Here is a 12,493-nt window from a genome sequence, read left to right as displayed (position 1 = left end):
TAGAAATATCTTATCTCCTTGGTTTTTTTGCAGTTTCCTAAAATAGGTTTGGGTCATTCTCAGAATGCACTGCAGCATCACAGAACATGCAGGGGTTAGATCGGTCCTGTGCAGATTTCTGACACATGATCTTGAAATATTCTTAAATTATTTGAGAAAGCAGTGCAGGGAGGCAGAGATTGCTTGAAAAAGCACAGGGACTTTTCAGACAACAAACTTGAACGCTAGAAAGCCTGGCACTGTTCTGTGCCTGTGGGCTGACCTTGTGCTCCAGTCCAGGCCCCAGGCTAGTTTAGTTGTGAAATTCAGCAACTAGTTCAGGAGTGTTAGTGAGAGCAAGAATCAGCCACAGCAAACTCCAAAGAACCCATGAAAGAAATACAAAGGTTGTTTGTTGCCTTTTAAGGCTCTCAATGCTTTTCACAGGCAATTCAGTACACATTGATAGACTAAATGGCTTGTTTATTTTTCATCAGCAGGTGCAGATGGGTTTATAGGTGGCCAAAAAACACTGACATGGTAGTTTTATCTTCAGAGTTGTTCCCATGCAGCTGTGCAGAGCCATAGGCCTCCTTAGTTTTCTTTTCAGCAGGAGGACAGTCAGCTTTCACTGAGGAGAGCATGGAAGAGATTTGCTGCATCATTCTGAGCTCCCCCACTGCATGGAGCTGAATCCCTCTTTATACTGAAGTCTCTAAGCTCAGCAGAAAGACAGCAGGGTTTCAAAGACGACACTCAGTTTGTTTACCACGAACTATGTCCTCCGGACATTCCAGTTCTACTGAGCACTTTGACTGCTTCAGTTTCCATCCCACCAAAGGTCACAGTTAAATGTGCAATGCAACATCTCACCAGCCCACCATCTATGTAGCAGGCAGAGAGGCAGTTTGACCAGCACATGATTTCCCCTTTAAAATCACTCTTGCTTTTGTTGGACATGTAGCTTCCTAACAAAACACTGTGGAACTGCTCCTGCAAAAAGGCAATTGTTCTCTTGTGGTCTCAGCATGAGGACATTGCAGATTACTGCAGTATCTGCTGTAAACACTCTGGCCCTGTGCTGCAGAGTACCCCAATGAAAACAGCCAGGACATTAAAGATTGATATGATGGTGTCTATTGACATTAGAGTGGCTGCTGCTCCACTCAACATGCTCACCTTGCCTGGGCTTATGCTCCTCCCCATGCCAGCAGACACACAGAAGCCTTTTGTGTTCATAGCAGGGACACTGCTGCAGGCTCCTAGGTCAGAGGAGGAATGCTTAATGCTGCTCCAGAGATCTCTGACACTGCAGCTCACTGACTGACAATGGGGCAGGCTGCATCATTAGTTAGCAGAGCATCTAGTGTTATGGTTGGTAAAGGGTAGTAAATAATTTTGGGGACTACTGTTATTCTAGATCACCACTAGAACCTGTTCACGGTCATATGTTAGACAGGAAGCACCAAACTCTTGGAACTGAGTAGGAGGTAAAGTAGGGGTCCTGGACAGACCGGGACGAAATCAGAAAAGTTGATGAATCCACTGCAGCATGTGGACGTTGAGTAGTTTTGTGGAGTAGAGTACGCTTACTGAGCTAGAACATGACAAAACTGGACAAGAACAGCTGAGGTCAGGGACAGCCATTCAGAAAAAAAAAAAAAAAAAAAAAAAAAGAGTGGCAGCATTATCTCACTGTTGCCTTTTTTTACAAATACAAGTTAATCAACATATATATTTTGTTTTGAATCTTAAAAAGAAATTTTTAAGATTAAGGAAATTAGTAAGTCCAGCACCTCATGCCCTCTTATTGAAAGTGCAAGCATTCCACTCTAGTGGAAGAGCCATGCCAGGACCAGATTTGGCTACATGCACAGTTTTGCGACAGCTTATGAAACAGGCCTTCTCCCAGATTTCGCGCTTAGCTATAAACTGCCTTATAAAGACAGTTACTGTTACAAGGCAGGCAAGTGAAGTTTTTTTCTGAACTTTTGTCTAATATGTTTCAGATTTCTGCAGTCTCTGCCAAGCTTTTTCATTCCCTTTCTTTTTTTCTTTTTTTAAAGACATAAACCAGTCTTATGACTCGAATGGCATAGCCAAGAAAAACAATTTAGGGCTGATTTTCAGCATTACATAACAAGGGGTTTAATCAAAAAAACTAAGCCCAAAGCAGCAGGTTGAGTGCAGTTTGTGCAGCAAAGAATTAGAACTCTGAAGGGAGGAACTAGAGAAACCAAGCAACTGGTGTAGGAGATCTACTTCTTTTCATCTCTGAGTCAATACTGTACAGCTCTTCTGAGCTAATGATATTTGAAAGCTACAGTGTTTGGTTTAGCTTTATATAAAGACATCACTCTACAAGTTCCATTTGTTCATACATATAAAAAAAATGCCATCACTCTAACTGGTGGTCACAAAGAATGCAAGGAAAGAAGAGATGATTAAGACCACTCTCCCAAGGCTGGCAGACCCCCTACCATCTTGAATTTAATGAAAGCACTGCATGGAAAAGCTTGTATCTCCACTCTAACACTGTGTATGTTGGACACAAACAGGACTCCAGTATCTAGAGAAGCCCATCTGGCATCTTTTACTACCAGAAATTTCAAAAATAAAGGAAGAATTCAGGTATTAAGCACTGTATGTCAGGAATTACCTCTTCCTGTTCCTTTCCCCCCTCCAGACAAATTTCTACCAATTGCTGGTTATCTTCCATTCTAGCTGACCCATATGAAAAGTTGAGGTGCTGTTATTTTAAGTATGCAAAGTATGTTCATTATTACATGTTAATTAGGATCATTATCATATCTACAAGCCTACATGAAATGTCTGCAAATCTACCTTCATCTGCTTGACTGTGTACCGCATAGTTCCAAATGGTCCATCTTTCATGAGCTTCTTCCCCACAACTTTAGCTCGGATCACTGTCATAAGAGAAGAAAAATACAACAAATTACAAACAACTTTACACAACGTTTAGGCTAGATCCTCCATTTCAAAAAAGCCACTTAGATAAATTATTCTGTAAAATAAACCAAAACTCCAGGCCAACCTTCCTCTCAATTTATTCTAAATCTCACACACAATGAAGGCATCTAAAACGTGATGCCAAAGAAAGTATTTATTCAGAGGAAAGCCAGCTCTGTGTGAAGAGGAAGAACAAGCATTATTTATGTTGAAATCTCACTGAAATCTGCAAAGCAGACTATAGCTGGGACCAAGACATGTTAAAATCTTTGCACCAAGCCACTGGGATGAAGTTTGTATTTAATGTCTTAGCTCTCAACATACAGAATGATGTTCAACAAAATACTACTTTTGAATTGTTCTTTGGGTGCCCAATGCAGCTTCTGTTTCCCAATAACCACAACAATACAGAACAGTGCACTGGAATATCCTGTATCTGGGGATTTCACTAATAGCTGCCATCTTTCTGATACCATAAAACTCCCAGCAAATGGCTCCCTTGAACAAATGGCTACTGTGCAAAAACAGATTGTTCAGCAACCATCAAGTCCACAGTGAAAGCTGCCAGGCCAGCTAGAAGCCAGCTGGAAGACCAACTAAAGCTGACCCATCAGACCTTACGTACACTGCACTTCATTTCTTCATGGATACTAAGAGGCAGTGTGTGTGCATGCGTGCACGTAGCATCCAGCCTGACACAGATACCTCCACTGTACCACAGACACACCACAGCAATGCCAACTGAGCCCAAGCCACTACAGATAAGGATTCTGAGGTCCCTCAGATAGATCTAGTGGGTAGCTTACAGTCTGTGCTTAATGAAGAGTTCTCCTGCTCCTCTATTTTTAGGGCATTCCACAAAAAATCCTACCATTCCTCTTTGAAAAAGTTCTGCAATCACCCGCTCATCTCAGTAAAGGAGCAAAGCTTAGTGACAGGATAGGCATTACTCAGATAAATGAACAGAACAATCATATCACATTATACAATCACCAGAACTGGCTTAATTTTTGCAAGAGCTGCAGAAAACAAGACTGGAGAAGACCAATCCTGGAAAGAACAAGGATCGCTGTTAGAAAACCCTGTACCCCAGACGCCACTTACACAAACAACAGGGCAAAAAAAATAAAAGAAGGAACTCAAAATTCCATCAATCAAGAGAAGCATAAAAACTACAATACAACTGTGCAAATCTCACCTAAAATCTTATTTATCAAGCTTCTCATTACAAGGGCTACGTAAATTATTCCAGTAGAATAATCCAAAGAATGCAACATAGTCAAAACACAAGTGACAATGTATAGTTATACATAAATCCCCCAGAAACCCCTTTTTGTGGAAGAGGAGATATCAGCTACTTTTGCATAAAGCTTACATCGGTACACTATTGCAAACAACGCACCTCTGCTAAATATATGGGCCAATGGTTCCAGACTACTAAAAACCAGTAACTAAAACAGACCACAAACATCATTTCCTCTGAGCCTACAAAGGTCCTGATTGTAGCTCCCTGCACAGGACAGAGGTACTGCTTTCACAGCAATCTTTTGCAGTATTTCATCTGTTCTGCTGAATGTATCATATTAATACATCACAGAAAACAATTAATTAAAAAGTAGGAAGGCACAGAAGGGAGACAAAGAGGTGGAGGTACTCCTTTGCAAGCAGGAAAACCAATGAGTTATTATTTGCATTATGGCACTATCTGAAAGCAGCAACAAAGTTCAGGGATCTATTTTGCTAGGTATATAGGACATTAAACAAGCACCTTGTTGCTTCTTAGTTCATTTAGGTTTCAAACAGTTGTAGAAGCCCACCAGAAGAAACAGGAAGAAGAGGAGGCTAAATTTTTGTTCACTACCTAGCCCAAACTAATGAGGCAAAAAGCTTGCCCCAGAATAATCTGAAGAACACATTTAAAGGAAGAGATAGGTCTGGTTATACACACCAGTTCCTGGAACCTGTTCCCTGAGGATGGTGTGAAGACAAACTCATTCTGCTCTGATTTATATCCTGTGCTTCAGCCAGACTTGTCAAATAAATTTTAAACTAGGTAAGATAGTCCTGCCGGCTTTGATTCAAAGGACCAACAAAACTTTCATTGATGCTAAAACTTAATTCTTAGAGGTTTTTTTCAAACTTCTATTATCCAATGGCATTAAAAGCTAGTACAATTTTATTGATTCTTCTATTCAACAAGTTGTTCAGACTTCAATTTACTTTCTTCTTAAAAATTTAGTAGCTATATTGAAGCATGTCTTTGAGGACTGCAAATATCTTTAAAGAACTAGATTCTTCCATTTGTTGCCCCCAACCATCACAACTGCCAGTGAAGCTACAAAAACCAGACTTCCTAAGGTCAATGAGAAAGAACGCAATTTATTTAAGGTTTTGGGAATTCTAGGGCACTTCACTAATGCTGGAGTCTATAGCAAAGGGTGTCAAAAGTCTTATCTTCATCTACTGCATACCTGATATACTGAAAATTAAAAACCTGCTGTTTGCCCAAACACATCTGAAATCAGCAATGAAATCTTATATCTTATTGACAATGAGAGGAAATATACAAAAAGGAAATACTGCAAAACACTAGGGTTTCCAAAACAGAACGCACTTAGCATAAAAGATGACAGGCACACTCCCAATTGCTGACAAAATATCTAAAATCCATTTTCTTCATGTACTTCACTGCTAGCTTGGCAGCACTTTAACTTCTACTTAGAATAGCACAGCCATCTCAGAAAGAAACCAGCTTTGATTTACAGACCAATCAACAGCTTTGTAAGAGGACCAAAAATTAAAAATGTGCATCTATACTAGCATGTAACAGCATCCCAATTTCAACTAACGCTACCCTCGCTAACAGGTGGAAGGATCTGTATTTTTGTATTATTGTTCCCCCAGTAAAGTTAGAGAACAACCGTCCTAGCAAATACACCTAGTAAAAACCATGAAAAACCTTAGTGTGGACTGCCACTTCAAGCCTTTTGTAAATGGGTCAAGACCTCTGTATCTCAGAGAAGTTGCCTTTATCACCCAAATGGTAACTTTTCTAGGTAAGTTCCCTCCTTTACCAAAAAGCTAGGAATGAACAAAGAACCCACCCTGCCTCATTTTTCCCATATTAAAGGAAAAGTCAAGCTGTTTGCCAAGGAGCAGAGGATTCTCCAACTTAAATCTACCCCCTGTATTTTGTGAGTCTAAATTCCCACCCCCTGAGGATTAGATGCAGCTGGGTAACGAGAGAAATACTGGATGGACAGGACTGCTCAAAGGTTGCTCTTGCATGTCGAGCTTCATCATCCTAAGCTTCCACGCATGAGAGCCACTTGTTAATCTGTCCAGAACAGAGCTCCAAGCCGCAGATCTGCAGCCCCATGTTCCCCAGTTCCTATTTTTGCTCCTTCACACCACTGCTCGTCAGTTATACAGCTGGACCACTCTTTACACCTGGTCAGAAGATAAAGAATGTTCTTCCTAACTGAGCAGGGGACATGCATACTTGCCAAAGAAATTTTTCATCCTCTGCAAATTATCAGAAATTTACAGTATTTCTGCAGCAAATTCAGTCCATGTTATGTTAACAAAGTCAACTGTTTACTTCCAGGGACTGCTTGAGCAGAATGAGGCAAAAGGTGCTGTGACTGCACCCCTGAACTCCTTCCTTCTCCCTGAAGCTCTATTACAGTCCTGCTATTACTGATGGGAAACTTTATCCCACACAAGTGGTCACCAAAATAGCTGCATATTTTTAAACCACAATTCCTTTCAAGTACTGCCTATGAAAATACTCCGAGATTAATGTTTCTCAGTACTTTGGGGTTTCAGGTCGGGTCACTTTGTGGGACCGGAGCAGTTGGCAAGGTCTCATGAGTGATTTGTAATTATTTATGAAAAGTTAAATTAGATGAGGATATAAATGTTGGTAAGATAAGCATGGCAGCCATACCATGATTCAAAGAGGAGAAGACATATGTGCTGCTTGTCAGCATTTGACATGATTAAAAAAAATGAGGGAGGCAGAGAGAAAGAAAACAAGATATTTAACTGATATTCTAAAAAAAATTAAGAAAATAACCTGGTGTGTTTGAGGATTCAAGAAATACATCTAACAATGTATCATAAATTATTAATGTATTTATCTATTTTCCCCTGCTTTTTTTTTTAAATGTAAACTAGCTTACTGCTTAGGAAAACAGAGATGGCTCAGATTTGCCACAGGACTAGTATAGTGAAAGCAGCTAATTGTATTTCACTGGCATCTCTAGGGTGGTACAAACTGTCTGCATGTGCATGTATACATAGAAATACATACAAAAATCATGTCTTTTCCAAATGTCACTGGATGGGGTCTTATAAAGGCAAACAAATTGGAATGGGCATATGAGGAGAAGGCCTTATATGCAATTTATTTGCCCAAGTGCACACATATCTAATGCAAGTGCTCCTGAACTTTATCCCTTACTCTGTGGCCATTTTCTCAAGGATTCATAGAAAGAATAGGCCTAAAGCAGAAGGGGACACTGGCTTTACAGCTGAGATAGCAGAAGGCATTCTTTCCATGAGGCAAGGAGTAGACAAACAGGCAACGACGATGCAAGGGAAGTGGACATGTGAGATTAAGACAAGCATTTGCAAGCTGAGGAAACAACGTGGTGAAAAGACCTGTAATTACCAAGTCATTTCAGCCAGGCACAAACTAGTTATTACATGTGTAGTAGCTCTTTTCCCCAACTGAAAAGCAAAGGCATCAACTGTCGTAGTTTAATCCAGCCTGTGCCCTCTATCGGGGCCAGCCACTGGATGGTGGCACTATCACAAATCTCACCTTCCATTAACGAGAGGGCAGTGGCACAGGCACAAGCTAACACCACGAATCCCAGTTGCATGCCCAACTGCACCATGAGAACCAGATGCTTTCATGCAAGTGGGCTGGTTGTCATCCATAAACAGCATTTTAAGTGGAGGCATACACCCTTTAGAGACCAGGATTTGCTCCAAACCCATTTCCCTTGTGATCAATTATCATTAATGGCTCAGGAGAGTAACAAATGCTATACTTCCCATTATTGTTTCAAGGATTTATTTTATTGGTGTGCAATATGAGTATTTTTAAGTGAGAGATTTGGCTAACATGCATGCTCGCTACATTTAAGTGAAGTATGTGGAGGTTTCATGTTGTTTACTAATGGAGACACAGGGGACAAGTTATTCTCCCAGTCCATTCTTTGACATCCAAATAGTGGCAAAATAAAATATATGGGGAGCAGCAAGATGACCAGGACGCTGAAGAAAGGCTCCTTCTATTCCAAGGCCACTGCCTACACCAGGAACTGGACAGCAAAAACAACCCCCAGCAGAATGGTGCACTTGGAAATGCTGCCTTAACATTAGATACAGAGCATGCCAAGGAGGATGGTTGCCATTTTATTAATCCAAAGACTATCAAGGGCTCACTTCCAAGAGCAATTTACTGAGAACTTTTTATCAACTTTACTAGTAGCTCTCTCATTCAGCCTGTTTCACAAAACCTCCTTACTGTGCTGGTACATGCTGGAGGGCTCACATTATGCAGGGCTAAGGCAGCTGGTATGTTTAAGACTCCTGAGCATACATAGCACACTGCTGAGGTATTAGTTAATTCTGGAATTTATGGGGGTGTCTCCTAACCTGGTCAAGGCAGGAGGTTTTTACACACAGATTTTCTAGCATTGGTGCTGATGGTGCTGCTAAAAAGACTGAATTGCTGCGTCTGTCTTGCTCACTCTCTCTCATGAGCTGCATTCCTTTTCCCACTCCCCTGGCTGATCTGTTAGCAATTATTACCAACGCCCTTGGCTTCCCTAGAAATAGAGGACCATAACTACAAGTGGATTGTGTCCTTTGGAATGGAAGTCTGGCCCAGCTATATGCAGCCTCTTGGGAAGCTCTATTAAATTGCCTGGTGGCTGTAGGCTTGTATCAGCAAGTGGGTGGGGCCTACTTTGAAAGGGGGACAAAGAAAGCAGCCTCTCACTCATTTCTCCCCTTCCACAGCAAAGCAGAACAAAGAGGGAAATGCTGATGACAGCAGCAGATTCATGAAGAGAGAAAAAAATAGATATAAGTCCCCAGTCTGTTTGATGATCTGTCTGTACTGAAAGTCACCTCCTCCTACATAACCAAGAGAGAATTCTTTTACAAATTAGAGTATTGAATTTGAATGCTTCTTGCAAAGCGTGAGAAGGCTGAAAAAACACAATAGCAGAGCTTCCTCTTGCCTTGTTCCATCATGCATCCTCCAACCAAAGCCACAAGAGCAAAGCAAACCTCTTTTGCTTTGCTTTGGAAGAAACCAAATCCAGTTGTGCTGGTACACAGCATCACCAAAGAACCTCATCAAGAAAGCAAAAAGAGGTAGTGAAGTAAGAGGTTCACTGCTGGCTGCCTTCCTCTCATACCCCTCACCAACACACCAGCTCCCATTACTGGCAGTCCAGATCTTGACCTCTTGCCTTTTCAAAGTGCTCTGAGGAACACTGACTAAGAAAGAGCACCTTCTTAACACCAATCACCTCCACCAGTCAGTTGCCACATAAATATCACATTGGAAAGGACTTGCGCTTACTTCAGCAAGCATGTTGGAACATTTTGACTAACAATAAAAGTCTAAATAAAACCAGGAAGGCAAGACAACCAGGTATCTTTCCTTCCCATTTTCTAACCAGAACTATCACATTTAGTTTTGGCCTTTGTTTTACAGATCCAAAAAACCCTCCCTGTCTGTGGCATAGCAAGGCTGTTTGAAGGCCACCCAAAAAAGTGGAAAGTAATTAAATGGCTTCACGCAGGCCCAAGCTGTCTATAAAAACTGATCACAAGTGCACTTGCTAAGTATTAACCAGGTTTCCCATCCCTGCAGATTTCCTTGCCACAGAGTCTGTGCAACACACTCTACTGCTTTATTTCCAACACTGCAAAATAAGGAGCGATACAACTCTTTCATACCAAACTATGATTGCATCAGACCTCACATCACTTCAAAAGCTATAAACCACTCTAGGAAGGGCTTTACTTGGGAGAAAGTTAATCCTCTCAACAGACCACAAATTAAAGACGCAAGGTTGCATAAAAAAAGCAGAACTTGGCTTGTGCTTGGCATTTCACCTATAGCTTATTAACTGGATACAATTTTTCTGATGGCAGCAGTAGCAAGCATTTTTCTCCCTCCCTATATGGTACATCTCACCCCACAGAAGCCCAAGTTCCCTTTGAAATACATTAGAATCAGAGAGAAAGAAGAGATCTCTGTTAGATAAGAAACTGCAAATTCTCTTCTACACATTTCATTCAGGTTCCTATATGCAATTTGGTTGAAGACTCTTCAGCTGCCCAGCACTGCTCCTGCATCTAAGCCCTGATGTTAGCTCCCTTGCTTTTCCCATCATAGATAGTCTGTTGGGAGGATGGAGGAGAGGCTGCAAGGATTAGGAAGAAAGGAGGAATCTAAAATGCATTTATATCTTTTACAATAAAAATAGAATCTTTTAGATCAATGTGTAGATGGTACATTTCATGCCAAGGGAAACTAAGCTTCAGGAAATACCTTGTGGCTAAAGGAACTAAAAAAGAAAAAAAGACTATGTCTGTTGTTACTAGCTATTAGTAACTAAACTCAGGGAAGACAGGTAGGCCAAGAGATTAGCTAGAACAGGTACAGAGTGAGTTGAGTCACAGGAGTTAACATGCATCACTGTCCTGGTTTAGCCAGGATAGGGTTAAGTTTCCCCAGCAGTAGGGGGGAAGCTCTAGCTGGGTTATTCATACACCATGCCGAAGTCACATCCTGGCGAAGGGGGACAGTCAGTTACCACGTGTACTGTGGGATATGCTCTGTTCTCACTGCTGTATTGGTAGATATTTTGCTCTTTCATTGTTATTACTGTTGTTATTGTTGTTGTTTGTTGTGTTGCTGTTGCACTGTTGTATTAAACCTCTCCTTATCTCAGCCCGGGGCTTTGTATTTCACTCCCTTTGTGGTGGAGGGGCAGCGGCCTCGTGGTCTCAGACCCCGGCAGGGACTAAACCACCACAATCACTAAGTTAGTCTCACAGCTTGCAACAACAAAACAAACGTAGGTTTGCTACAGATGTAAGCAGAGACACTGGAGACTATATAATGAGCGTGCCTACAGCTTTGCAAAACCTCTGGTAAAATAAAAAGAAACCAATGTCATTCCTGCCAACTAGCCATTTCTCTGTCTCCTTTTTGGCAAGTTGTTTTTTAACTTTCCACCTAAATATTTTTTAACTAGTTACTGAAAGCTGAATTCAGGCTAGAGGCAAAAGGCAAGAGGCAGGCAAGTAACAGAGTAAAGGAAGGAAAAGTGATGCAAGTGTAGTGAGGGGAAGGGAGTGCCTCATGAACAGAGAGCACAGTAGAGAGGCACCTTGCATCTCTCTCCAAGGGATGTTTCCAGCAGAGTGCATTTTGCCTCATTTTATGTCACTGACAACTGCCAAAGAACGAACTGCTTTCAGCCAAGGTTAGCAGTGTTGGAAAGATGGTTGTCAAAACCAACACACAAAAGCACTTCCAAAGCCAGTTTACAACAGTGGATAAAAATAACAAGCATATGACTCAAAGCTGGTCAGGCGATGCTCAGCTCAAAACACCTTTTCCATTTTCTTTTGGTCTATATAAGATTTGTACAAAAAGATTTAACTCAGTCCTCACTTCCAGATCAAGTACTTTCTAGACACAGTACATACAGGATGTCCCCTCAGCCAGGCTGAGACAGACAAGGCTCTGGTTTCTCATAGCTCTTTGGAATTGTTCGAAGGAGCCACAGGTCTAAGCATTCCACTCAGAGAATATGTCAGAGCTGAAGTGAGACCAATTAGGGACAAATGGAAACCATATGCGATTTTAATGAAACAAGGAGCTGGTGCACATGACTTACTGCTGCAAGAGCATTTACTGCCTGAAAGGAATGTGCATCTGGCATTGATTGTTTCCCAACCCATCAAGTGAGCAGTAACATGGAAAGCAAATTGGAGCATTTGATGAGAGATGAATTGCCTAAATAAGTACAGTTAGGGGAGCAGCCTCTGCAAGGAGAAAACATGTCATTTGCCTGTGATTTAGTGATACAGCTGCAAGTGAGGCTGATCTTCCATTTCCACAGCTCATGATAATAAACTACAAGAACGAGTGCTAAAGTGGTTAGAATGGATTGAGTGGTATTTTAAAGAACTTACTACAATCACAGAAATCCCATTCTGATTCACATGGAGCGCACCTTTACTCCCTTGAGGTCATGGGCACTGATCCTAAGCAAGGGTAATATACAGTCCTCAAATGCAATGTCTGTTACTGCAAGTATTCAAATGACGATGTTTTTACATTTACATCAAAATGGTTACATGGTGAGGAGATCTGAGGCTGAAGAGGCTGTGCAGATGCACTCTTTTGTTCCATTTTTTCTTTTTTACTGCAAATTTCCCAGGCAGTTTCAGTTCTGCTGAGAAAGTCCCTAGCCTGCAAAGGTGTAGGTAAGTTGCT

General features: G+C 41.3%; 2 protein-coding genes across 6 annotated transcripts in view; one reads left to right on the top strand and one right to left on the bottom strand.

Moving 5' to 3' along the window:
- SYN3 (synapsin III) overlaps nt 1-12,493 on the top strand; it is a 245,881-nt gene that overhangs the window by 116,073 nt on the left and 117,315 nt on the right. The window lies entirely within an intron of this gene.
- The window catches only part of TIMP3 (TIMP metallopeptidase inhibitor 3), a 40,046-nt gene that overhangs the window by 9,470 nt on the left and 18,083 nt on the right, over nt 1-12,493 (bottom strand). Inside the window, exon 2 of the mRNA XM_074826497.1 lies at nt 2,824-2,906. Coding sequence (XP_074682598.1) covers nt 2,824-2,906 — 83 coding nt within the window. The remainder of the gene's footprint in view (nt 1-2,823; nt 2,907-12,493) is intronic.

This window comes from Strix aluco, chromosome 5, assembly GCF_031877795.1.
Source record: "Strix aluco isolate bStrAlu1 chromosome 5, bStrAlu1.hap1, whole genome shotgun sequence".
Taxonomy (NCBI): Eukaryota; Metazoa; Chordata; class Aves; order Strigiformes; family Strigidae; genus Strix; species Strix aluco.
Note: the sequence above shows the minus strand (reverse complement) of the source record. Positions and strands in the feature narration are given on the sequence as shown.